A 25,442-nucleotide genomic window follows, 5' to 3' on the forward strand; every position below is an offset into this window, starting at 1 on the left:
TCTTGGCAAAGGGGAGTAAGATCTGGTTTCCCCTTGTTTGTTGATGTACTAAACTATTGACATATTGTCTGTTTTGATAGCAATTGTCTCTAAATGAAGAAAGTTTTGAAAGGCCTGCAAGGCTAAAATGACTGTTCTCGTCTCCAAGACATTTATATGCAATTTGGTCTCTTCTGGGGACCACATGCCTTGAACAGTCTGTCCCAAGAAATGCCCCCCACCCCAACTGGGAGGCATCTGTGGTCAATGTGGCATTAGGGGAGGAGGAAGAATAAAGGAAGTCCTTGACAAATCTCATTGGCTTGAATCCACCACAGTAGGGAGTTCTTGCAAACCTGAGATAATTTTATAGGATGTTGCAAGGGCTGTCGAAGAAGAGACCATTGTATTGCCAGAGTTCACTGGAGGATTTGCATACAAAATGAGCATTAGGTATCAAGGTAACTGCAGCAGCCATCAATCATTTGAGAATAGATTTTCCTGGGGGAGAGGGGTGAGAAAGAACCTATCCCACATGCAGTCTCAAAGCAAGAATTCTGGTTTGTGTTAAGAAAGCGAGACAACTAACTGTATCTAGGCAAGCCCCTACAATCTCCAAGACTTCAAATGGCTGTAGATGGGACTTTGAAAGATCAATGTTGATTCCCAGAGATTGGGATAAGTGGAGTAAATAACCCCTGGCTTTTTCTGAAAGATGTCTGGTTGATGCGGTGTGGAGCCAGTTGTCTAAATAAGTAAACACCCTGAATCCATCCAGTCTTAGATGGGCTGCTACCACTGCCATGCATTTGGTGAGCACCCTGGGGGCTTTAGTGAGACTGAAGGGCATGACTCTAAACTAAAGCTGGAAGCATGGGTATCTTCAACATTGTCTGTTCATTGTGATGTGATAGTACACGCTTTGAAGATCTATACAGCACATCCAGTCATCCTTCTGTAACAGAGGCAGAATGGACTGAATCGTGACCATTCAGAACTTGGATTTTTTTTTTCAAACTGGTTCAGATAACCGAGATCCAGGATCAGGTTCCGTTTTCTTTGGCAATCAAAAGAACCTTGAGTAAAAACTGGATCCTCTTTGGTCTGGTTTGACTTCTTGGATGACTCCTAGCAGCTTTTGAATTTCCAGAGTTGCTAACTCCCACTGATTGGGTGGAACATTGGGGAGATGTTTTCTTTTCATCAAGGGAACTTGCAAAAAGGGAATGAAATATCCTCTGGATATGATTCTTTCCACCCATGCATTTTTTTTTTATGGCTACCTAGGCTTTTGGGTGCAAAATTAAGCACCCCCAACTGTCTCCAGAGAAGAACAGTCAGGCAATACTTCAGGAGTGCTGAAAGGGTCTGTCTGAGACGGAATCTCAGAACTCTTGGTCTTGCGGACATCGTCTGCTGCATGGGCGGTGTCTTCCATTATTTCCCCCTCTCCCTCCAGGAGAAAAAAATCTCTGCATAACTCTTGAAAATGTCCTTGAGATTTATGGAACCACGTCTTACCACTGCATTGATTTCTAGAAACAGGTCTTTGCAGGGTAGAAAAATGTACTTCCATGGCAGACAAAGTCTTTCCATCTTTCTCACTGCAGAAAACTGTTTCTTTAACTTTGGGCCCAAAAAGAGAAGATCCATCAAAGTGAGTGTGATGATGTGGGGTAGTGCCAGCTGTGCCAGGGAAAGTAGGGCAGTGCATGTGTAACATATGTCAGCATAGCTAGCTGGAGTTTTGTAAAGAATAATATGCCATTTGAATATCAAACTGATTTGTATAGATGCTTGTGTTAAAAATGCATCTACAGTGGGTCCTGCTGGACAGAAAAGAAACAGACATGCATGTCAAGCAGTATTGTAACTGATGAAATGCATATATTTTAACAGTGAATATTGGAAGGGAAGGGATTAAGCTCTGCCCACCTAACCCTATGTAAAATAGCCTGAAATTAAATGACTTGGTTTAGGCCATAAAGATTTTATCTCACAAGTCTGAATGCAGCCAGAGAATGGCTTGTTAGTCTTTAAGGAAGGGGGAAATGATAGAATTGTTTTACAATTTCCAGATGCTGTAATAATCCTTAGCTGAAGGTTTGTGTGTGTACTGTGACACATCCGTGCCAGATCCTGGCTCAGTTTCTTGTAAGGGGGTCACATCGGAACTAGAGTCAGGTGACCAGATGTGAAGTAGTGATAGATGTGATGGGTGTACTTTGTTTTTGGACATGACAAGAGACATCCATCCACTTTCATTTTACCTTGCTTTAGTAAGTAACGAGGGAACAGTACTTCTTTAGTCAGAAAAATATACAGTCTGATTAGCTAAATGTAGTCTTTTCTGTATCTGAGTCTTTCCATCTGTATTTCCTGTGACTGAAACTCTGGTGTTTATTGTGAATAGATATTCAGTATTTTCACTTTTTTTTTATTATTCATTATTAACTATATCTCAACCTTTCATTGTGGCTGTTTTTTTTTTTTTTTAGAAAATATTTAACTTTTGAGAGTACTTGCATTTATTTAGTGGCACTGTGGCTCCCCATTCCTGAAAGTCTTCCTGCTTGCTTAACACTACCGTTTGTATAAATATTAATTTTACTACATGTAATTGGGTACCCTTGTAACAGCCTTAATGTAGCTGGCTTCGGGTGTTCTGGTGACAGTGAATCTACCTTATAGTCTGGGTGGAGGAGTCAGAGCAGCTAAGCTGTGCTAGCCTTTCCCAGGTGTGTGTGTGTGTGTGTGTGTGTGTGTGTGTGTGTGTGTGTGTGTGTGAGAGAAAATACAAATTTCAAAAGGGTGTGTGACAGCTACATTGTACAGGGACACTGAGAGGACCGATTTCACAAACAGGGTGGTGGAGGACTTGGTTTGGAACACTTGGCTAAGGACTCAGTTCTGTAGTGGTAAGGGGGAGTCTTACATGGGTCCTGGAGAGAAAGCCCATCCCCTGAACTGGAGGATGCATTCCCTGTGTGCTCTTAGGGAAATTGTACTTGGTGCACAGAGCTGCATCTAAAAACACTATTGCCTATTTTCCTCACTGTGAACATTCCCCACCAGTGTCAGTGGTGAGGATTGAGGCTTCTTGATCACTGGCTCAGAGGAGGAATGTCACAGGGAGCACTGATGAATGATACTTTAAAAAGCTCCACAATGTCACACAATCACATCCAGGCATGTCTCCTAATAGCTATGCATGAACTTGACAGCCTCTGATTCATCTGCATGAGAGATTTACCTCATGGATGCATTCAATATAGACTGTAGGGTGGCCAATCATAAGGAATAAGTCTTTTCTTCCTCCACCGACATGTACCCAGGGTAAAGTTAGACAGTTCTTTAATTAAGTCACTCTGTAATCTAGTAAAATGTACCAGGTAGTTTATCGACCGTAAGTCAAAGGTTGCTGAGGTATAAACTTGCTGCCCTTACCTGTCCAACACCCTAGAATTAGTACTGGGGGGATGGATAGAGAAGGTCTCTTCACTCCTCCTTTCTTGTGGCTGCCGCAACTTCCATGGCATCTATGGGGATTCCTTTGCTTCAATATGATCTGTCTAAGTGCTCCAACAATCTTATCTGGATGCCTGTCAATCAGTTCTATGGTGTCTGTTTCCTTCCATGCCCAGCATGAGACAAGATCTATAAGCTCATCTGCTGTGGGGGGTAACTCAAGATTTAGATGGGCCAGACCTGAAGGGTTCTAGGAACACCGATTCCTCCTGGAATGGGGTTTGAGAAGACCAATCACCTTTTTGGTGTAGGATTTCTACAATGTCTCCAAAGGAGACGTCTTCTGGTGGAGATCTAGGGGACCCTTCCCCTTCATCAAAATCGGTGTCTTCAGTAAAAGATTCCTGAGGGGAATCTAAGTGCCTCCTTTTGCGCAACCTCTTTCGGGGGACCTCTTCAGTGGGGTGTTCTGGAGAGGCATCAGAAGAGTTGGGGACTTCCCTAACTAGATCTGCCTGGACGCTCTTATGGGTTTGATTTCCATGTGGGGTAGGATGAAGAGACTCAGAAATGGGATCCAAAAAGGGAACAGGGATTGAATCCAAAGAGGTAAGAGTCAAGATGTCTCTCAGGTGAGAGATGCCCTTCTCCACCACCTCAAAGGCAGAGGGACCAGGAGAAGCCAAGGCCAATCTGACTGGAGCTAAACTCTCAGATCAGACAAACCAGAGTTCTCCTCGACCCTCCACTCTGAGGGAGGACTTGGAGCCAAGCTAATGCCAAGGCCCAAGGGGAAGTGATGGCTCTGAAAACTTTGGAGTTGAGGTCATTCCCCTGGATCTCATACTGACACTTCGGTTCTGAGATACATTCTGTTCTAGAGGAGTCAGAGATGAATGAATCAGGGAGGTAGTCAAAGACAAAGATAGGGTTACCTTCAGATTTGATGGTTCGACTCTTGGAGATCTCGGATCAGAGGGCTCAGAAACAATAGGTCGGATCAGAGAAGGAGTAATGATGGTATGTGAAGGAGGTTTAAGGTTCATGGATCGATGGGAAATGGAGACGGTAAGCCCCCCCAATCTGGATCTGTATTCTGAGGAATTTTCTCATCATTCTATAAGCATCTGCTTTGGAAAAACTTTGGGAGGACCTGATTGAAGAGGAAAAGGAAGACTGTCGAGAAGGCTTTCTTGGGTCTCTTGCAGGAAAGGAGACCTTAGTCTTGGAAACACTGGCTCTGGAGAAAAACAAGGGCTTTGGAGCAGAGGAGACTTTAAGGGTGAAGGTGTCAGATCTATTTTCGATCCGAGTATTTGGTGATCTTAGCTGGAGGTTCTGATATCGGAGCAGATTTGAGAGATCTGATAGGAAAGTGCTTTCTGTGCTCCCTAGACTTCATGGATTTTGATTTCTGATAGGGGGTTTGAGCCCCTGAAGTAGACACAGTAGAAGAAGGTCCAGAAGCAGGAATGAGGCCCTTTAGCACTAATTTGTTATGTTGATCACTGATGGCTCTGGCGTTGAAACCAGCACAAATATTACAAGAAGTATCTAGGTGAGTAGGGCCTAAACAATAAACACACTTCCTGTGGACATCAGAACTGGGTATCTTACCCACAGGAAGTGCACTTCTTAAATCCAGTAGGCTTTTCAGACATTGTTATGAAGTATGCTTAATGGAAACAATTTAGTTAAAAAAGAGAAGAAAGTTTTTTTTTAATAAGGTAAAGAGAAAAAAGAAAGTTCTACTAACAATGGCAATAATACTACCTTACAGACACGGTAAAGGAAAAAAGGAAAGATTTACCAGCTATGGTAAAGAATACCAAAGGATGATAAAGTTATAAAAAAAGAATAAAACTATCTTAGTGCTAAAGACAGGATTATAAAAGATGACACATAAGGAAGATTAAGTTAAACTCAAGTTTTTACTCACTACTCCCAAATTACAAAACTGCTGATCTCAAGAGAAAGCAATCCCGACCGAATCATTAGAGCAGCAAATGAGATCTAAGGCAATGTAGTTTATGGATAAAAGGAGGAGCTTGAGAGTCAGATCCTAGAATCTAGAGAAAAGTGGCCGAGTTGGATCCAAGGGTCAAATCCAAGACCCATTTGTTGAGGAACAAATTAAATGACATCAGATCTGGTCTTAAATTTTATGTTCAATTCAAGTCCTCCAAAGCAAACTATGAATCCAAATTAGCTTCCTCAACTAAGGACAACCATACGGCGTTCTTTCGTTACATTAGTAACCTAAAAGGAAAGGCACAGATTTGTGCTGAACTGCTAGTTAATGATACCACATATACTGAGCCTGTGGACATGGCTAACCTGTTGGCCTACAGGTTCTGTAAAAACTTCACTCCCCTGTCCCCACCAAATGTACCCCATGAGATCCTTACCACTTGTCCCCTACCTTGTATCTCTAAACAGCAGGTTGTAAACAAAAACACAGCATCTATGGGACCTGACAACATCCCAGGCTATGTCCCACATGGTTCCAACAAGAAATAGCAACACCATTGGGCACTGGATTTGCCCAAGCTGAATGGAAAATGGCCACCGTTATTTCCTTGCACAAAGGTGGTGATTCCACTGACCCTGGGAACTACAGACCTATTAGCTTGACTAGCCTTACTTGCAAGGCCATGGAGTGCATCATCATGGACCTTATCAATAAAGATATACGTAATCTCCAAACACTTGACCCTACTCAGCTTGAATTTGTCAAAGGTAGACAATGCCTGTTATACCTGGTGGATTTCTTTGAGACAGTCACCCAGGCCCTGGACAAGGGGATATGCGTACATACAGCCTACCCAGACTTAGCCAATGCTTTTGACACTATCTCCCACTCAGGCATCATTGACAAACTCACCCAGCTAGGTATCAATCCTTATATTGTTAGATGGGTCGCTAACTGGCTCACTGATAGAACCCATATAGTCAAAACTGGGAAATCCACCTCCAACAGCAGTCCTGTAACTAGTGGTGTTCCACAGGGATCAGTCCTGGGACCTCTACTGTTTGCAATCTATTTCTCTGAAGTACAAGCTAGAACTAATGGTCTGTGTCAACAAAGTTTCCTGATGACTGCAAACTGGGAGCAGTCATAGAATCTCCAAATGATGTCAACAGCCTATTTGAGGGTCTTACACAAGCAAATGATTGGTGCCAAAGTCATCGCCTTAAACTCAATGCAAAACAATATATTATCATCCCTTTCAGTAAAAGCGATGTTCTTGCTAACTACCACATCAATAGCAACACTCTAAGTATGCATTCAGTGGTGACAGACCTGGCCACAGAGATTGACAACAACCTTACCTTTGATCACCATGTCTTCACAGTGGTTAAAAGGGCATTCTATATAGCTCATCTCATAAGTAAGGGCATTGCCTCTAGATAAAAAGAAGTTATAACCTCCCTGTACTCTTCCCTCAGGTCAGTAATTGAGTACAACACCCCTTTTGGTATGTACCTTTCTAAGCACCTGCAGCAACTGGAGAGACCACAACAATTCCTCACAAGGAAAATTCAAGGTCTTCAGTATCTGTCCAATGTGAATCATCTGAAATCACTGTCACTTTATTGTATGTCATACAGAATACTCAGAGGCGATCTCTGCCTTGCACATAAGGCAATCTCTGAACCTGTTTTATTAGAAATGCTGTATATCCGCAAGTCAATTGGTACACAGGTTACTCATTCTAAAGACCTTAACCTGGTATGTGACAGTAATAGAACCTACTGGAGGGACAGATTTGTCTCTCAGACATTACCACACCTTTGGAACAGACTCCCACTTCATGTCAAACAGAGCACCTCATTGGTCCTCTTCAAATGCAATCTGGATGATTGGATGGGTAACCATAAACCCTGGGGGGTTCCACCTGTGCCCTCTTGGACAGGGGCAATAGGTGCTGATCATGGAAATAAGGGCAGAACTTGGAATGACTTGCAAAGGCCCTAGGGCCATTAGGCTAGTAACTTCCTAGGATTAATAAATATATTCCGCTTGCTAAAGTACGGTCTCCTTGTTTTTCTATTAATTTTATTGATCGTGCACAGTGAGATAGCTACAACCACATACCTTGTAATCCTGAGTTTGTTTCTTTGTTTCCTCTTAAAATGAGAAATATATTTAGGGAGTCTCACTATTTTGACTGCTTTCTTCTGTGCTAATGCTGAAGTATCTACATGGATCCTTATAACATGTTAAGATCTTTAGGCACCTAACAATGAGGCCACCACCGATGTCTTCTACACTAATGCTGAAGTATACAATCTAGCAGTTGGTGCAGAGGATTAAGGTTGTCAGCTGTAGCTCCTGTAGTGCAGTGTTTAATTCCCTCAGCTCTCATTTGCTTAATGTGTGACCATGAGCAAGTCACTTAACCAAACATTGCTCCTGGGACACCCTTAAAAAGGGACTGTGTGTCCAGTGTGCCTACCTGGTCAACAAATGGGTATTATTATTATTATATGGATCCCAATAATGTATGTTAGGATCTTTTGTCATCTAACAATGAGGTCACCACCCATACAATCTGCTCTAGTGAATGATATGTTTGCATTACTAAACCCTCTAAAAAGCAGGAATGGTTTCCTGTGGCCAACTGCCTGCTCTTGATCCTCAGACTTCAACTAAAGCAACATTCCTCTGGATGAAAACTAACAATTTAGCCACATTTGGAATGATAATGTTCTTTGTACATCTTCGGGTTCCTCCAAACTCATAAACAAAAAACTGGGACTTGTGAATCTATCAGTGACACCTATTTTGATTTGGAGGTGAGGTAGAAAATCAAAGAACTTCTTTGATCCATTGCAATGCCTTTTAGGTTGTCACATCATCTTGGTTCAGATAGGCCGATGTTATACTGGAATGTTATGGACTGAACAAGATCCAAGCTTGAAGAAATGGTGCAGGCTGGGGGGATGAAAACTATTACAGTCTGAGGAAGGTTGACCTGAAAAAGTGGCAGTAAGAATTCTGTATCTGTGAGTGAGCTGATGAAGCTCCATCCTTCTTCCAAAGAACTGGCATTGATACAACCTGTGCTAGTAGATAAAAAGAACTCTATGACTGGTGAAAGTACTATGCTAAGAATGTTGTGTTACTTTAGTCTACAGTATCCTAAGTACTGATTCAGGAAACTAAGCAAGGACTTTGCTACAAAGCTACTCAAACATCACCATATAAATAGGACCACAGCAGACAGAAGATAAAACTTTGTGTAAATGATACTCACAAAAGTGTAGCAGTGCATGTTGAAACACTCTGATCTGGCAGGTGTCCCCAGCCCAAAGGAAACAAAAGGGTAATGATAGGCGTGTAGTATGTCTGAGGTTGTCTATGTGATGGGAATGGGAAGGCTTGACTGCTAACACTATGTCCGTTAAATGGAACAGCAAAGATCGGGCAAATGTTAGAAACAGATTCCTCTAGCTAAAAGCCCTGCTCTTTGATGAAAGAGGACAGAAGATAATTGATCTTGTGTGGCAGGTCTGGATGAAGTTTCAAAAGAAAGGCGGAAATATTTTTTGACCTTCAGCTTTATTTAAAAACAAAACTGGAGGATACGGAAGTTTCACTACACAAATGTTGTTACTATATGTGCTTCATGTCTTTTATTTGCCTAAACAGGACATGGTGTCATGGTGATATTTCCTGATCTGGCTTCAAATGTTCTTTAGGATTTTAGTCCAAAAAACATAACTTCTTATGACAATGAATCACTGAATTCCAGACTAAAGAAAAGGGCAAGAATGCTGGAGACACTCGAAGGCAAGAACCATCCTGAGAAACCTCCAAAGTGAAGGTCTTTTACAAAAGAGGAATTTGTAGGAAAATGGAGGGCATATCATCCATGCTGATTTCAGATGTTAACACACCTGACTCAGCCTTACGTGAAACAAATGAAACATAAGGGAAAACAAAAAAGGTGAAGAGAAACTTGTCCTTCTAGAATATCTCCAATGAAACTGCCAATCAATTAAGCAGTGCCAATGATGAAGGAATAAAAACTTTGGAAAAAAAAACAACTGGGACTAGCAGTGAATGGATGAATACTGCCAGCAGGTGTTGCAAACATTACTAAGGATGTTAACACTCTTCTTAGCTACCTGTTACATATGCACTCAAACTTTTTACATCACATGGACAAAGGTTTTCAACTTCCATCATTGGCAGAAAGATGACTGAGAGACCTGGGATACAGACGCAGACAATCTTCAAGTCTTGACAGAACAGTAAGGTTCTGCTGCTTAGGGAACCCAAGACCTGTGGAGAAAACCTCTGGGCAACTGCAGTAAAATCCTAAGATTGCTACAGAAGACCATAGTATTGTGGCTTCATCCAACCCTAATGATATCCACTTGCCCAAAATGTAAGAAAAGGTGTTGGCTACTTCTGCTACCTAAATTCAATCCAAACAGTTAGGGCTTTGCACAAGCCTTTCAAGTGCACCTCTTGCAGGCCAGGTAACCTGGCAAATGTAGACCCAGTTATTATTTTTTATGTGGAAGAGGCTAATTATAGGAAGAAGGCAGCCAACAAAAGCAATGTTAGGAGGAGTAAAGCTTCACTGTCCCAGATCTATGCCACCTGCCCAAGATTCTTCTCCCAAAGACTGAGAACATTTTCATATAATGAGTATAAGAGGGAGACCTAAGCAAGGCACATAACAGGAAACAAATAGGAGATGGCAGCAGCAGTAAGCCTACTATTTAAAATAGAAGCAGGGGATGTCAGCATTGGAGAAAGAGAATGCGACTCCTATGCACCTGAGCAGAGCAATGAGAGCAGGAAATACAACTGTGTACCAGCTTTAGGAGTACACAGTGTTAGATTAGGCAGACGTGCCTGGATAAGAATGACTAAATAACCATTAAATTTCCAGGTGTCTCTACAACAATAAGGGAAAACTTGTGAATTTGAAAGAAAGGTTATTAGGCCACCTGATGAAATAATAACCATGTTCATACTAAAAGCACTTTCCAATGGTGCAGAACATGCTAGTTTATATCTATTTATAGTTGGTGTGATGGAAAATTTAGTTCTACTTTCATTGCACTTACAATCTCCTCTTCCTGGAGCAATCTTTAAAGAGTAAGAAGCAGTTCACTACAAACAGATTCCAAGTATGGGGGAAGCGAGCTGCCAGGGATGTTCTGAAGGTACAGTGTATATTAACATAATTGAGAAAGTCTGTATTTATCAGCTTCATTGAACTGTCTGACCACATTCTGGGCCTTTCTGCTTTGCACAAATCCTCCATAATGAGGTGTCTGCCATCGGGAGGATACTGTCTGAATCTAATACAAGTCTTAAATCAATAAACAACAAATAAGGTCAGCCACTATTTGGGAATGCAAAATACCCAAGGCTCTTGCATTTAATTTAGTTTTCCAGCCTGTCAATTTGGTTTGCAAGTTGCTTTTACACAGCTGCCTTGCCTGAAATTGGCCCGTAGCTCCTGCACTGTAATGCACTTAGATTTGGATCTTTTTACTTTTGTCCTTCAACTGGTATCTGTAACAGGAAATGCTCTTTTTGTTCATGTCCATTTTTATGTTATTTAGAACAAACTGTGCCTTCAAGTTAATCACGCATGGCATGAGCCACCCTGCAGCTATGTTTTTTTTTTTTTTTGTCAGGAAAAAACACATTTGTACTGGAAAATGTATGGGTACTTATCACAAATGCCTTAAAGATGCTAAGGTTTAAATCCATTTCCCAGTTTGACCACCTAGTTGCTTTTTCAAAACAACATTCAGTTAATGAGAAAAGTTGGATTACTACAAAATTATACATTCATTTTTAACTAATTCTCATCCTACTGCCAGCTATCCACTTCACTGAAGCTGAAAATTTCAAACCAATAAAAAAAATAAATCTTTGTACTAAAGTGTGAAGCAAAGTTTCCATTCTGAGATTATTAAGAGTGTAGGCTTCAAGAGGAAGAAGACTGGCCTGCTCACCGACTGAATATGAATGAGCCGGACAAGACAGCACCTGGTTACAGTTTCACAGCTGTAACCCCTCTTCCTTCCAAATTACTGGGCAGCAGTAGCAACATGAGATAAAACTTCTATTACGTCTGTGTCACAGAGATCATCAGTAATTAAAATACCTTTTCTATGTCATGTCAGTAGTATAAGGATAGAATTCAAATGATTTTCTATGAATAATAATATTCTACTAGATGCTATATGCCCACGGTAATAAAGAATGAAAGAAAATGAATTGAAATTTTTATATAAAAAGCTTTTAAAATTTGATTAATTTGCTCTGAGGTACAAACATATTTAATTATGATAATGTTATCAACTGACATTACTAGTCTGTCTGCATTCAAGTCTGAAATACAAAAGCTTATTTAATTTTAAATGAAATGATTACAGAACTCTTGTAGTAGTGTCCTGCAGTTCATTCACCGAAGACTAACTGCTTTCAATGACAGTAACCATTTATGCTTGTGTAATGAACTAATTTAGCAATAATCAATGACTGAGTGTGGGTAATGCAGGACTTATTCACAGATGGTGTGGTTTGATAATGAGGTCAAGTTAATCCAACCATAGGTAAATCCTGGATTACCCACAAAAAAGGAGTGAATTATTGCTATTAAAAACAACATTACTCAAAAAAAAAAAAAGAAAAGAAACTGCGTAATATTTTTTAAATAATGTCATTGTATAAATGGATTTTAATGTTCTTCTGAGGCTTCTTCCTTCTAGAAGACATCTGATACATGTACTACTCATGTGTTAAACTTATACATGCAAATATCTGCACAGCACATAGGTACTATAGCTATTTCTGTAATTTTCTTTTCTTCTGCAAACTGGTCTCAGGGGTAAGTATTCTTGGACTTGCTTCCTCTCACTTCTGTTTTTTTTTTCTTTGTTAGAAGAAGAGTATGCCTGCTGAGTACTTTTCCTATTGTCCAGATATGTTTTTTAGCATTCTTAGCAACATATTTTAATTTAACATTTTCTACACTGTCTTTAAGTTATAATTTAATTTATAATGTTTATGTTTTACAAACAGAAAAATGGTTGCGACACTTGTGAGTTCGGTACAGCTACCAAACTCTTTTCCATGAGAGGTGCTGAATTTACAGTGGCGATCTAATTGAATTGCCCAGTTTACATGCTTTTGCATATTAAATAACTTTTATTGTATAATAAATTATACAGTATAATTTAAAGATTTCCACTTATGTCAAAATAAATGGTGACTCCTTAACCTAACATTTAAAGAGTCAGCTTCTGTCATACGAATTTTCTGAAGTCAGAAATTCTGTTTTCCTTTACATTATCTCACATCATCTTCAAAACTGAAGAACAATTACAATCATTGTGTAAATGTTTACTTACTTCTCTACACCAGTTATCAGAATCTTGTAGTCAGGCAAGAGCAAACAAGCAACACAATCATAGGGCAGCCTGTTGTCATGTTTAATTTCTTCAATAATGTGGAATACAGAACAGCCAAAACTCTGATGAAATATCAAATCCCATAAGAGTTAAACAATCTTGTAAAACATTCATCTCATAGCAGCAAAACTTCAAAGAGTACAAACATATTTATTTATTGCACAAAAAACAGAAATAAAAAGTCAATCATATTAAAGGGAAACATGACTGAAGATGAAGTTGGAAACATGACTGAAGATGCATCAACTTCAAGTCCTTCTGTTACTTCAAGGAGACATCACTGACACAGATTTTGACTTTGTCCTGCACTATTAATTGCATCAAAATCAATGACTATCCTGCTGAGTTTTGGAGTAAATTTTCTAAAGAAAGTTTGGGAAAAAAAAAGAAAATATTAATTACAGGGCAGTTTTGTAGTTTTATAAGTAAATAAAACCATGCTCTGAAATCTAGAAACAACATTTTCACCCAGTTTCAGGAATGCATCTTAACTACAGTAGCACTGCAGAGCCAATTACAAAATATCATGCTGAGCAAAGAACAACTAAGAAAAATAACACAAAACAAAAAAGACCTAAAATTAACATTAATCACAAGTGGCAAGCTTGATCTTCAACTATTTTCTCTGTAATTGTCATGGTCCTAACTAAGCAACTTTACAGCCAGAAGTGTGCATATATTTGGATGTGAGTATCTATTCTTTAGATGACAGAACATAGCAGTATGGTCATACATCAACTCATTTCAAGTGACCAATTGGATCTGCATGGCTACTCCTGCCACAGGCTTTAGACAGCAGTTAGCAAAGTGAAGGATTTGCACATTACACAATGCTATACTACATGGTCACACTCTCTCTTCGCACCCTGCTGTTTTGTGCACTTCTTTTCCTATCCCAGCTTTAGTCTTCAAGGCTTGAATATCAGTCACTTAAGACAGCAGTGAGACTCAGGAATGATGATTTTTCCCCAGCACTGTAGAACTACTACGAATAAATGTAGAAACATAATGCATCCTAATGATCTGTCCAATAACTCATACTAGTCAGCAAAAAAGGCTTGGCTAGAAGATGAAACTGTGCTGTATGCTAAACAATTATACAACTCATAAAACTTAGCTATGTTAAACATAGTTGTTACCTAATAATGTGATATTGCTGAGAATTAATAACTATATTCAACATAAATCTTTACAAATAAAATTACCTCTGGCATGTCAGCACAGCCAATACTCCCGTGAAGGTTCTCGGAGTGTCTTTCTCAGGTATGATGTGGTTTTCCTCAAGCATCACAATGTACTGATTATGGCTGGAACTGTTATGAAAGACATTACTTCAGCTAACACACTATCAGATAACATTTGGTTATCTGATGCATGAGCGTGGAAATTATCAGGTTTGTCCCCTTTCTTGTAATTTCTGCAGTCTAGAGCAATAATTAAATTGAAATACTTGTTTTGTTTAATTTTCTTTTGGGGTTAAGATCTGAAACTTTGTACACTTCGAACGCGAACTAATCTGAAGCCGTTTTTTAATAAGGTTACAACATGGAATCATTCATATACTTAATATAGTAAAATAAAGACTGGTAAAATGCAATTCAATGAGCAACATGCAAATACTTAACCATTAAATGGTGAGAACAACAACAATAATAAATAAATAATACAGAGTGAAGGAAAAAAATGAAATGGGATATAATTGCATGTATAATCAGCTTTGTACGATACTTGCTAGAAATATATGGAATAAAGAAAAGGAAAATAAAAGTTATGTACTCACCATAACTATGCATCTGTGCTGCCCATTTTCATTCTTCCTCGAATAATGGGTTCTGATCTGATATTCGGATCTGACTCGGCCACTTTCTCTAGATTCTAGGATCCGACCTTCGAGCTCCTCCCCACCTATAATTCCCCCGACCACTGTGTTACCTCAGATCTAGTCTGCTCCTATTGTACAATATCACAATGTATCTTACCATTGATATGACAAAAAAATGATATCTGAAAGATCAGGGGTTCAAATATGGTTCCTATCAATAGTTCTGTTAAGTCTCTCCCAAAGCCACAGATGGGCGAAGGTGGGAGGGCAGTTGAGGAAAACTAAAAATGGACAACACAGATGCATAGTTATGGTGAGTACATATCTTTTATATCTGATGTTGTCATTTTCATTCGTTCCTCAATGAATAGGACAGAGTCCCCAGCTATAGTAACTTTGGATGGCCCTCATGGAAGGATGTTCCAGAGAACCACAGAACCAAATGCATCTCTGTTTCTAGAGATGATGTCCAATTTGAAATGAACAATAAAAATATGAGCATTAGACCATGTGGCAGCTGTACAAATGTCATCAATGGAGGATCTAGCCTAAAAAGCAACTGATGTAGCTATTGACCTATATGAGGTGTGCTTTTGGTTGCCTTGGTAAGATTAGGACTGTCAAGGAATAAACATAGGGAATAGAATCTGTTATCATTTGGCTAGTGTAGTTTTGAAGACTGGTCTTTCTTCCTATCTTATTACTAGAAAAGGAGACAATTGATCAGTTTTCCTAAATTCCTTAGTCCTCTGAAGGTAAAAGCGAAGTTACCTATCTACATCTAAAAGATGATACCTAATTTCCTTTATTGCCAAATTTGGGAAAGAAAACTGGCAAACTGATTACTTGGCTGATGCTTGTTTCAGAGTCAGCTTTTGGTAGAAAGGAAGGAATGGTGCATAAGGTAACTATCTTTGTGTAAAAAAAAATACAAAGGTTTCAAAGAGAGTGCTTGGAGTTCAGGTACTCATCTTGCTGAGGCTATGGCCACCAGAAAGACCATTTTCCAAGACAGAAACTTAAGGTCTACTTTAGCTGAAGGTTCAAAAAGTGAATGCACCAAAGTCTGTAATGCCAAAATCAGGTCCCAAGGTGGAGTGGGGTCCCTTATTGGAGGTCTAAGTAAAAAGGTACATTTAAGAAAGGCCTTGCATAATTTAGATGAAGGTACAGCAGAAGGGTTATTTTTGATGTTGCAGCTGGAGATGGCTGCTAACTGAACTTTGATGGTGGAGAAACTTGCCCCGATTTTAAAGATGGAGGCAATGAAATCTAAAACAGCAGGGAGTGGAGCAGTGAAAGGATCCAACTCTCTCTGATGAGCCCAAAAGGAAAACCTCTTCCATTTACTCTTATAAATCTTCCTAGTCAAAGGTTTGTGATACGAAAATAGAATTTGGTCAATTGGGGAGGAAAGCCTGGAATGTCTAGCCATCATTTTGGAGAAACTATATGTTCAACTTGAGGCCTGCTATTTCCAGATGAATCATCCCTGAAGGGTGTGACAGAAGGTTTGGAATGGGATCCAGTGCCCAAGGAGGAGATACTAGGTGAGACCATAGGAAGGGAAACCACACTTGCCAAGGCCAGAAGAGGGCAATGAGGATTATTTGCTCCTTAACCGGAGTGCTTTCTGAAGAAACTTGAGGACTAGAGGCAGGGGAAGGTGAGTATAAAGGAGACCGGGGGACCAAATGTAGACTTGAGCATCTCACTGTGAATGTCAATGAGGGAGAATTAGGGCCAAGAACCTGCTGAATTTGTTGTTGAGGAAAGAGGCAAATAGATTTCAGCATGGTTGACCCCATTTGTGGAAGATCATATTTGCCACTGATAGACAGAGACCACTTGTGAGGCATTAGGATGGTCCTACTGAGCTTGTCTGCTAAGATGCTGGACCTCCCCGGTATGTGCATTGCTACAAGGAAGCAGTATGAGGAAATCACCCACTGCCAAACTCTCATTGCTTCCTGATGAAGTGGGTAAGATCTAGTACCCCCGTTTGTTTGTGTACCAGACTGACATGTTGCCCGTTTGAATAGCAATAGTTCCTAGTGGAAGAGAGCTATGAAGAAGTACTGCTCTCATCTCCAGCAAATTTACATGCTAACTGGTCTCTTCTGGGAACCACGTGCCTTGAACAGCCCTCCCCAAGTAACCCCCCCCACCCCAAATAGGAGGCATCCGTGGTCAACATGGTGTTCAGGGGGTAAAGAATAAATGGACGCTCTTGACAAATTTTGTTGGTGTATTCACCAAAGCAGTGATTTTCTACAAACCTAAGATAACTTTATCGGATGATGTAAGGGATGCTGATGAAAAGACCACTGCAGATTTCTCATATGAATAAGTGCAGTGGGTATTAAAGTTACTGCAGCAGCCATTGACCCTAGAGGTTTGAGTACCATTTCTGCTGGAGGAGAAGGATGAGAAAGAATTTGTCTGACATGCGATTTCAAAGTAAGAACTTTGTTTTCAGGCAGAAGGACTAGACAACTGATTGCATCTAGACGAGCCCCTATAACTTGAACTGGCTGAAGTTGTGATTTGGTCAGATTGATCATAATTCCGAGAGAGTGAGATAACTTTAGTAAGCAATCCTGGCTCTTTCCAGAAGATGCCTGGTTGTTGCAGTAAGGAGCCAGTTGTCTAAGTAAGAAAGCACTCTGAATTTAAGCAGTCTTAGATGAGCAGCTATCACTGTCATGCATTTGAACAATGTGGGGGCTGTGGTGAGACTGAAGGGCAGGGCTCTGAACTGGTAATGACTGGCTCTGAGCTGGAAGCGTATGTACCTTCAAGAGTGTCTGTTCTTTTTGATGTGATAGTACACTTACTGAAGATCGATACAGCACATCCAGTCATCCTTCTGTACGGGAGGTAGAATGGACTGAACTGTTACCATTTGGAATTTGGAATTCTTTACATACTGGTTCAGATAACTAAAATTCAAAATGGGTCTCGGGTCCCTTGTTTTCTTTGGCACTAAATAGAACCTTGAGTAAATTCCGGATCCTCTTTGGTCTGGAGGGACCTCTTGGATGACTCTTTTGTGCAGCAGCTTTTAATCATCTAGAGCTGCAAACTCCCACTGATTGGGTGGAACATCGAGGAGACATTTTCTCTTCCTTTGGGGAACTTGTAAAAAGGGAATGAAATATCCTCTGGATATGATCTTTTGCACCCATGAATCTTCTGTGATGGCTATCCAGGCTTTTAGGTGCAAGGACAAGCACCCCCTGACTATCTCCAGAGAAGAACAGTCAGGCAACCTTTCAGGAGGGTTGATAGGATATGCCCAAGAAAGAATCTTGCGACTCTTGATTCTGCGAACCCCCTCTGCCACATGGACATCTTCCATTGTAGTTATTTGCCCCTCTGCCACTGGGGGTAAAGTCTCTGCGTAACTCTTGGGAAGGTCCTTGAGATTTCTGGAACCACATCTTTTTACCACCACATTCATTCCTAGAAAAGAGTCTCTGTAGGGTAGAAAAGCGGATTTTCAAGGCAGACAAGGTCTTTCCATCTTGCTCACTGAGGGGAAAGTGTCTCTTTAATGGTAGGCCCAAACAAAGAAGATCCATCCAAAGGAGTGTTGATGAATCATGCCTTGAAGGGCTCAGCAAAATCGCACATCTGCATCCAGGCATGTATCTTAATGGCTATGCCTAAACCATTCACCCCTGAGGAATCTTCAGCTGTGTGCAAGATTAGCTTCATGGATGCATTTGTAATGGATTGGAGGGTGGCCAGTCATGAGGAAAAGGACTTTTGTTCTGTAGACATGGGCCGAGGTTTAGAGTTAGAGAGTTCCTTACTAAGCCCACTGTAACCTAGTGAAGAAAAGAATAGAAAAGGCTCTATCACTTGTGTGCAAATTAATGATGGATGTCTCAACAGCTATAAGAACCTCACTACGCAATGTAAAAGAGTGCTGCCAGCATTGCTTGAAATTTCTGTGGGCTAACGCAGGGCAACAGTCAAAGTACCAAAGCTTGTAGGCAAGAGCTCAGCTACTCCACCTGACTTAGTAGTACTTGTAGGGACTTGACAAGGAAGGAAGTCTATAAATCTTTAGTGTCTTTGTAGAGGCCACCAAAAACAGATAATAGGAATGAAACAGATAATAGGAATGCCAGATCTGGCCTATAAATATGGATATATTTTTCCCTCTCTGGCACAATGGGCCTCAAGGATGAAAAGTTTACTGACCTACTTAGGTTAGTCTGAGATGATTAACTGTTATGTGAATAACTCCATTGGGCTGAACTGCAAAACACTGTGGGCAAGCAAACAAAAGGCCAAAGTAATGGAAAACTATGATGGGTTCATAGGCATCCTAGTGTGGTTGCATATCAACAGCAGAGCATGCATCTATACACAGGGAGCTAGATAGCATATTCAGCATTTTATCAGTAGTATCAGCAAGTCACTTCTTCAAAAAAGCACTCCCACATCTGATCAAAATCAATCTGTATACAGTGTGCTGAAAGGCATTGGTGGTTTATCCTGAAAGAAGCAGCATCAGGTCATCAGAAAGCTCCACAGTAATGTTACTGATTAAAAAACACACAGCAGAAAAGGGTTCAATGCTGACACTTGTAATACTCCATAAACAAGAAACAAGAAACAAAAGACTCCATAAACAAGAAACTAGTCTTTGGCTAGGCTTATATAGGCCCTAGGGCCAATAGCCTAGTACCTACCTACCTAAGAAACAGAAGTATTTAACAACAACAATATTGGCAGTTCTGCTCTGCAAATGGTTTATGAACCACAGTAAAAGACTTTCACTACAGTTTTTTTCCACCTGAGAGCAAGCAGCTGATTAACAACAGTATCAAAGACCATTTATACTGCCATGAAAAGGGTTGCAGTAAATTTGTTCATCAGTGCAACAAGCAACGATTATTACCTGTAACATTAAGGTTAGTTAGGGTACTGTGCTCTTTGTCAACCCATGCTGCACAATGGGAAAAATGCAACATCTCAAAATAAATTCAAGGATTTCAATATAGTCCACATTTTCAAAGATGTCAACCACTGCCATTATGACACACTAGCTTGTGAATGTTACAGAAGATAAAATTATCTTACAGCACTCAGGAACAAAATGTGTAAGTCAGAGCTTAAACATGGGAGTGAGAGGGGTAGCAACATAAGCAAAATTCCTTAACACCAAGGGAAGTAGAGCTTCCACATCACCCATCACTTTATCTGGCAGGAGGAGATGCAGATTCTTGATTTTCCTGATAGTGATTCTCTGGAATGGAAATTTATGTTCCTAAATAGATGATGAGAACTACAGTGTACTAAACCCATCACTCTGACAATGTCCAAATGCTGACTCTAAAACACGTTATAGCTGAGAAATATATATTGCCTTAACTTGCTCACTGCAATGGAGCACAGGAAGTTTACACTGTAACTTCAGCACACGGCACAGTGGTGCAGCGGTAGCATTGTCACCTCACAGTAAGAAGTTCTCTGGTTCGATTCTCAGCTGGAGTGCCTTCTGTGCGGAGTTTGCATGTCCTCCCTGCGTTTGTGTGGGTTTCCTTCAGGTGCTCTGGTTTCCTCCCACGTCACAAAGACATGCCTTGAGCATTTCTGCACGGGCCTCCGCTGAAAACTGGCTTCGTTCCAAGTCAGAATTTCCCGGTAAACAAATAATAAATAAATAAAAAAACATTCAATGGGCAGAACCGAAGCCCTTTGACAAAATCAAATGATGTCCTCACATTTCAAACAAATGTTCATATTTCTGAAACCACAGGGGTTATATGAAAGAAGTATAAATGGCAAACCCTTTAGCACAAACTATTTTTATAGTGGTAGCATTCTTTAGGTTCTACATTTTAAACTGAATTTTGCAAGTCACAGTAAACACAGCAACTATTATGTTTGTAATATTTTGTAAACAACTTATAATATCTCAGCAACCACTGAAGTTACACATACTGTCATCCACATTTTATTCATTTAGCTGAGACCTTTCATACGAGGCTAAGGAGCTCTGTCTAAGCATTTAGAAAAATATGAAAATTATACCTATATTAATTATCATAAAAGCAACAGTTAATATCTCTGCACCTGTACTAGACAGAGGTCAAATATTAATGCAGTTGAGTTTGCCATTTTGTAAGGTTTAATATAAAAACGTGTAAAACCTTGTACAAAGCATGGTTTTGGAAATACTGATGAAATATGAAGAAGCAATAGTTGACGCCTAGAGGCATCAGTAGGAGTTAACTGCAGATGTTAAATTCTACACAAGTGGCATAAATGCCCTGCTGTTAACTTTAATCTGTATAACTGGACCAAGCATATGTGCAATATCTGTACATTGCAAGGATTACTTTGAGCAATCCATAATTACAGTTTGTAGTTAGAAAATATATTTAAATATAAAGCTTCAGATAAATATTTGTATTATTGTGATAATGCACTGTATATCATATATGATGGTACAAATTTTATTTTTTTTCTCACCACAGTCCCTTATCTCTTTTTTTTTCTATGAATTGTCATCAACATATTTCTATGTCATCCATCTCTAACAAATCACTAAATGCTTTACAGCACAGGCAGCTAGGCCAACCCCAGTGGCACAGTTTGCCCCCATTCCACCAGCTATGGCACCGACACCCAGCACATCTGGGACCCAAACTGGCAGTACTGCCTCTGCTGCCCCATGCACCCTCAAGTAGCACTACCCCAGCAGCTGGTGCTGTGGTACCTTCCGGGACTACTGGCGGAGGTGGGGATTTTCCACCAGGAGATGACAGGGGTTGGTATGTAGGGCCATACACATCACCATTGGTACAAGCCTACACTGGATGGAGAGGCTGCTCTCCCTTATGGTTAATAGGAGGAAGAGACGTGAAGCACTCCATCAACCAGAGTAGAAAGGGGACGGTGATGACAGTCCTGCAGGTGAGAACTAGATTCCCACTGACCCCACGTTTGACGGGCATGGGCTTGTGTTGTTCCCTCCCTAACCCCAATCATGTGTCCACCAAACTTGTGTGTCCCTCACCACCCCTGTGCCTCGTCTTGTTTGTCCTGTTTGCTTGCATCTCCTTCCTCACCTACTAAACTTATCTAACCCAGAAATACCACTGTCTCTTACCCAACATCCCTCTCTTACTAAAGTAAGAAAAAAAAATGGGCACCTATCTCACAAAAAAATATCATCCCATACATAGCTTTCCATTTCACACACGTGTCTTCTTGACACACTTGATTTGGTCCAAATGGCGATACAACATGACTGCGCTGTTATTATCCTTCTTTGTAGAAGTGACAGTTTGAATTCAGTTAATACTCTGTACATATTTCCATTTTACACTGATGAAGACATGGATAGCTATGGTTCTTTCCTATCTACCTCCTGCACATTCCTATATTGCTTTCCTTTGTCCTTCCCCCTGCTTGCCCCCATTTCACCACTTTCTAAACAACCCCATTTTACACTTATAATCTGGACAAAGAATAGAATCACACACAACAAGCATAAATAACAAAAAAAGCAAGGGAGCCCTTCAGTTTTTGGCCTCTATGTTTGTGCAGATTTTTACATCATGCACTAATGCTGAGCGACAGTGACCTGCTATTCAGTGGTGTGGTTACTGCCATGCAATGCCGCTTAAACACACTGTGCCAAGCTAACAGACAGTGAATGTAGTATAAAGAATTATTTCATTGCATTATCACTACTTATTTAAAACTATTACATGCACCTGGATTCAAACCCTATATCATTTGGGCTCTAAAAGAAATGTGTCAGTGCATTTTCACCTGCTGCCACAGACTCAGCTAAGCAGTAGGTGTGTTTCATACACTCAGTACTGAGAGCTGACATAATTTTAGCAATGAGGCTCCTGTTTGCTCTCCACTTAACTACACGCAAACAGAGAAAGCAGCAGAAATATGCAACTCGCATGCGCAAACAATTTGCCATCAATTGCACAAACCCGCTGCTTGTCAGTGCACTATGGAAAGTGCACAATAGCATGCATTACTTATGTTTGCTGTCCATTTAGTCTTCATGCCATGACACTACAATAATACAAACAAAATAAAGGCACTAAGAAAATAGCACATATTTACAATGCAGCCATCTGTTATCTCCCCTCATGCACTGCAACCTTTGTCTCTCAGTACTTGTTCACAAATATATCAACTACGCTACAGAAATAAATAACAAATGTTGTCTTATATACCATGCACATCTTTAACATGACAATACACATTCAGATTTTCCAGTACTTGTAGTAATGTGGACACCTGTTTACATATAGCTTGTAAAGCTGTCTCTTAAATTATACCTGCACATTGGAAACACAACCACCAAAGATTACACACACTGCACACTCATCAATCTGGTAACATGCAGAACTTTAATGTCTTGACAGTTGGACATGGCTAGCTATCCATTTCATGCAGGCCTCCCAACATCTTCTCTCCAACATCTAATGCTGATGTTATCTACTATAAATTATCCTGCAGCCTTGAAAAAGCCAGACTTGTGCTGTGGTGCTTGCGAAAAATATTGAGTTCTTTAGTCTGTGTACTTAGTTTGAGTTCTGTTGTCACTGCAGTCAACTGGGAAGAGTGTTTTTATCTCTCTAGTCAGAAGGGCATAAGTGTGTTTCCTGCAGTTACCACTCCAAACTCATAGATTGCCAATATTTTGACAGTTCCACATGCCTACACATCCATTTCATGCAGGCCTCCCCACATCTTTTCTCCAAAATCCAATGCTGATGTCATCCACTTTAAATTGTCCTGCAGCCTTGTAAAAGTCAGACATGTGCTATGGCACTTGCATTAAATACAGAGTGCTCTAGTCTGTGTAATTAGGTAGGGGTTATGATCTCACTGCAGTCAACTGGTATGTATGTGTGTATGTGTGTGTGTGTGTGTGTGTGTGTGTGTGTGTGTGTGTGTGTGTGATTGTGCTTGTGTACTTGCTTGACATTAAAGAGAGCATTTTAAATCAGCATAGAGGACACTGGTATTACCATCTTCCGCTCACCACACTCTGCTGATGTAATCAGCTACAACTGATCTGCGGATGTGCAGTATTTTCATCAGGACAGGGTCAGAGAATGTCTCGTAGGCCAGGCACAAGTCATAATCTTATATGATACAGTGACAGAACTTTCAGTCTATGCACATACATCATAGCATGGTTTGTAGGCCCTGTATTTTCTTGGTGAAAAACCCCTGTGGTCTCTCCAGCTGCTGCAGGTGTCTGGTGACATACATGCAAAAGGGAGCACTGTACTCTATTAGTGTTCTCATAAGGGTCAAGTATAATGCTGTTATAACATTCTCAGATCTGGATACAATGGCCTGACTTATGAAGTGCACTACGCAGCCTTTCCACTACGAGAACTTGGTGGTTGAAGTATAGATTGCTATCCACCTGTGTTCTCAGGCCTTGCACCACTGGGTTTGAGCATGGGCGGGGTGTTGTCAATGCTGTAATTAGCAGGGAATTCCACTTTGAAGAAGGCAAAAATAATGACACACTTTTGCATTTATCTGTAGACCGTGTGGCTTTGGCACCAATCATTTGTCTGCGTTATCCCCTCCTGTAATATCATAACATCATTTGTGAACTCAGTAATTGCACCCAATATGCAATAATCAGCAAACTTGGAAAGCCAAAGGCCATCGGCTTTAGCCTGGACTACTGAGAAATAGATTCAAAATAGTAAAGGACCAGCACAGATCCTTGTGGCATGCCACTGGTGTCAGCTCAATTGGTAGAAGTTGATTCACCAACTTTCGCAGTACGTAGTCTACCGGTGAGCCAATTGGCTAGCCATCTACTGATGCAAGGGTTAATTCCCAGGTGGGAGAGTTTCTCAATGATACCTGAGTGGGGGGGGGTGTCAAAATCCTAGGACAGATCAAGCAGGCAGTATGCACTGTCTTATTTTCATCCAGGCCTATCATACAGGATCAATGGGCTGTGACACCACAGATCACCAACAGCATGACTCAGAACATATATCTATTTGACATGGTTGGATCCACATTTCAACACACCCTCCAGGTGGAATATGTCGCATAGAAGGGTGTACATCAACATGCATCCATCTCAATGGGGGGGTGGCAGCACCAGATGGATGCAGTCATGCAAAGACACATCCTGACTCTCCTCATCTGTGAGGTAGACCAACATGTAATCATGGACTTTTTCTAATGGACACTGATAATATTCCAGCTGTGTGCAAAATACATGTGTGAGTTATTAATGCTACATCCATGTCTGTTACAACTGTTAGATGTCCTCAAGAAGGTCATTGAGGGAATGTATGATGACAAAACTATTATCCTGTGGAACTTGACCAGGCCAAGGCATTTGACACAAATCCACACTGGAACTCAACACTGTCACAAGTGGCCATAAACACCTATATCACCAAGTGGGCAGGCCACTGGCTCATATACATGGCATCTAAATATGTTGAAATGTGTGAAGTGACCTATATCTTGAGTCCAGTGATCAGGTTTGTACATCAGGGGTGTCTGCTAGGCCCTTTTCTGTCCATTATTTAAGTCACAGATGTCAAGAATGAGATACACATCCTGTCCAAACAGCTGCTTGGAGGACTGCAGATTGTGGACAATCATTGACTCCAACTGTGATATTAGTATAATACAGACAGTATCAACGCACACCAAAGATTGCTGCCACAGCCAT

The 25,442-nt window shown here is 40.5% G+C and overlaps 1 protein-coding gene across 3 annotated transcripts in view; it reads right to left on the minus strand.

The window, feature by feature from the left end:
• Positions 1-25,442, minus strand: part of DCTD (dCMP deaminase) — a 1,602,421-nt gene that overhangs the window by 398,321 nt on the left and 1,178,658 nt on the right. For 2 of the 3 annotated variants that reach the window (XM_044062543.1, XM_044062540.1), the window contains exon 6: positions 12,901-13,262. The exons of the other annotated variant lie outside the window; for it this stretch is intronic. In XM_044062543.1, coding sequence (XP_043918478.1) covers positions 13,178-13,262 — 85 coding nt within the window. In that variant the 3' untranslated portion in view covers positions 12,901-13,177. Of the gene's footprint in view, positions 1-12,900; positions 13,263-25,442 lie in introns of those variants that run through there. 3 annotated transcript variants of the gene reach the window in all.

The sequence above is a fragment of the Protopterus annectens genome, chromosome 2.part1 (genome assembly GCF_019279795.1).
Source record: "Protopterus annectens isolate FY-2018-M chromosome 2.part1, PAN1.0, whole genome shotgun sequence".
NCBI classification, from domain to species: Eukaryota; Metazoa; Chordata; order Ceratodontiformes; family Protopteridae; genus Protopterus; species Protopterus annectens.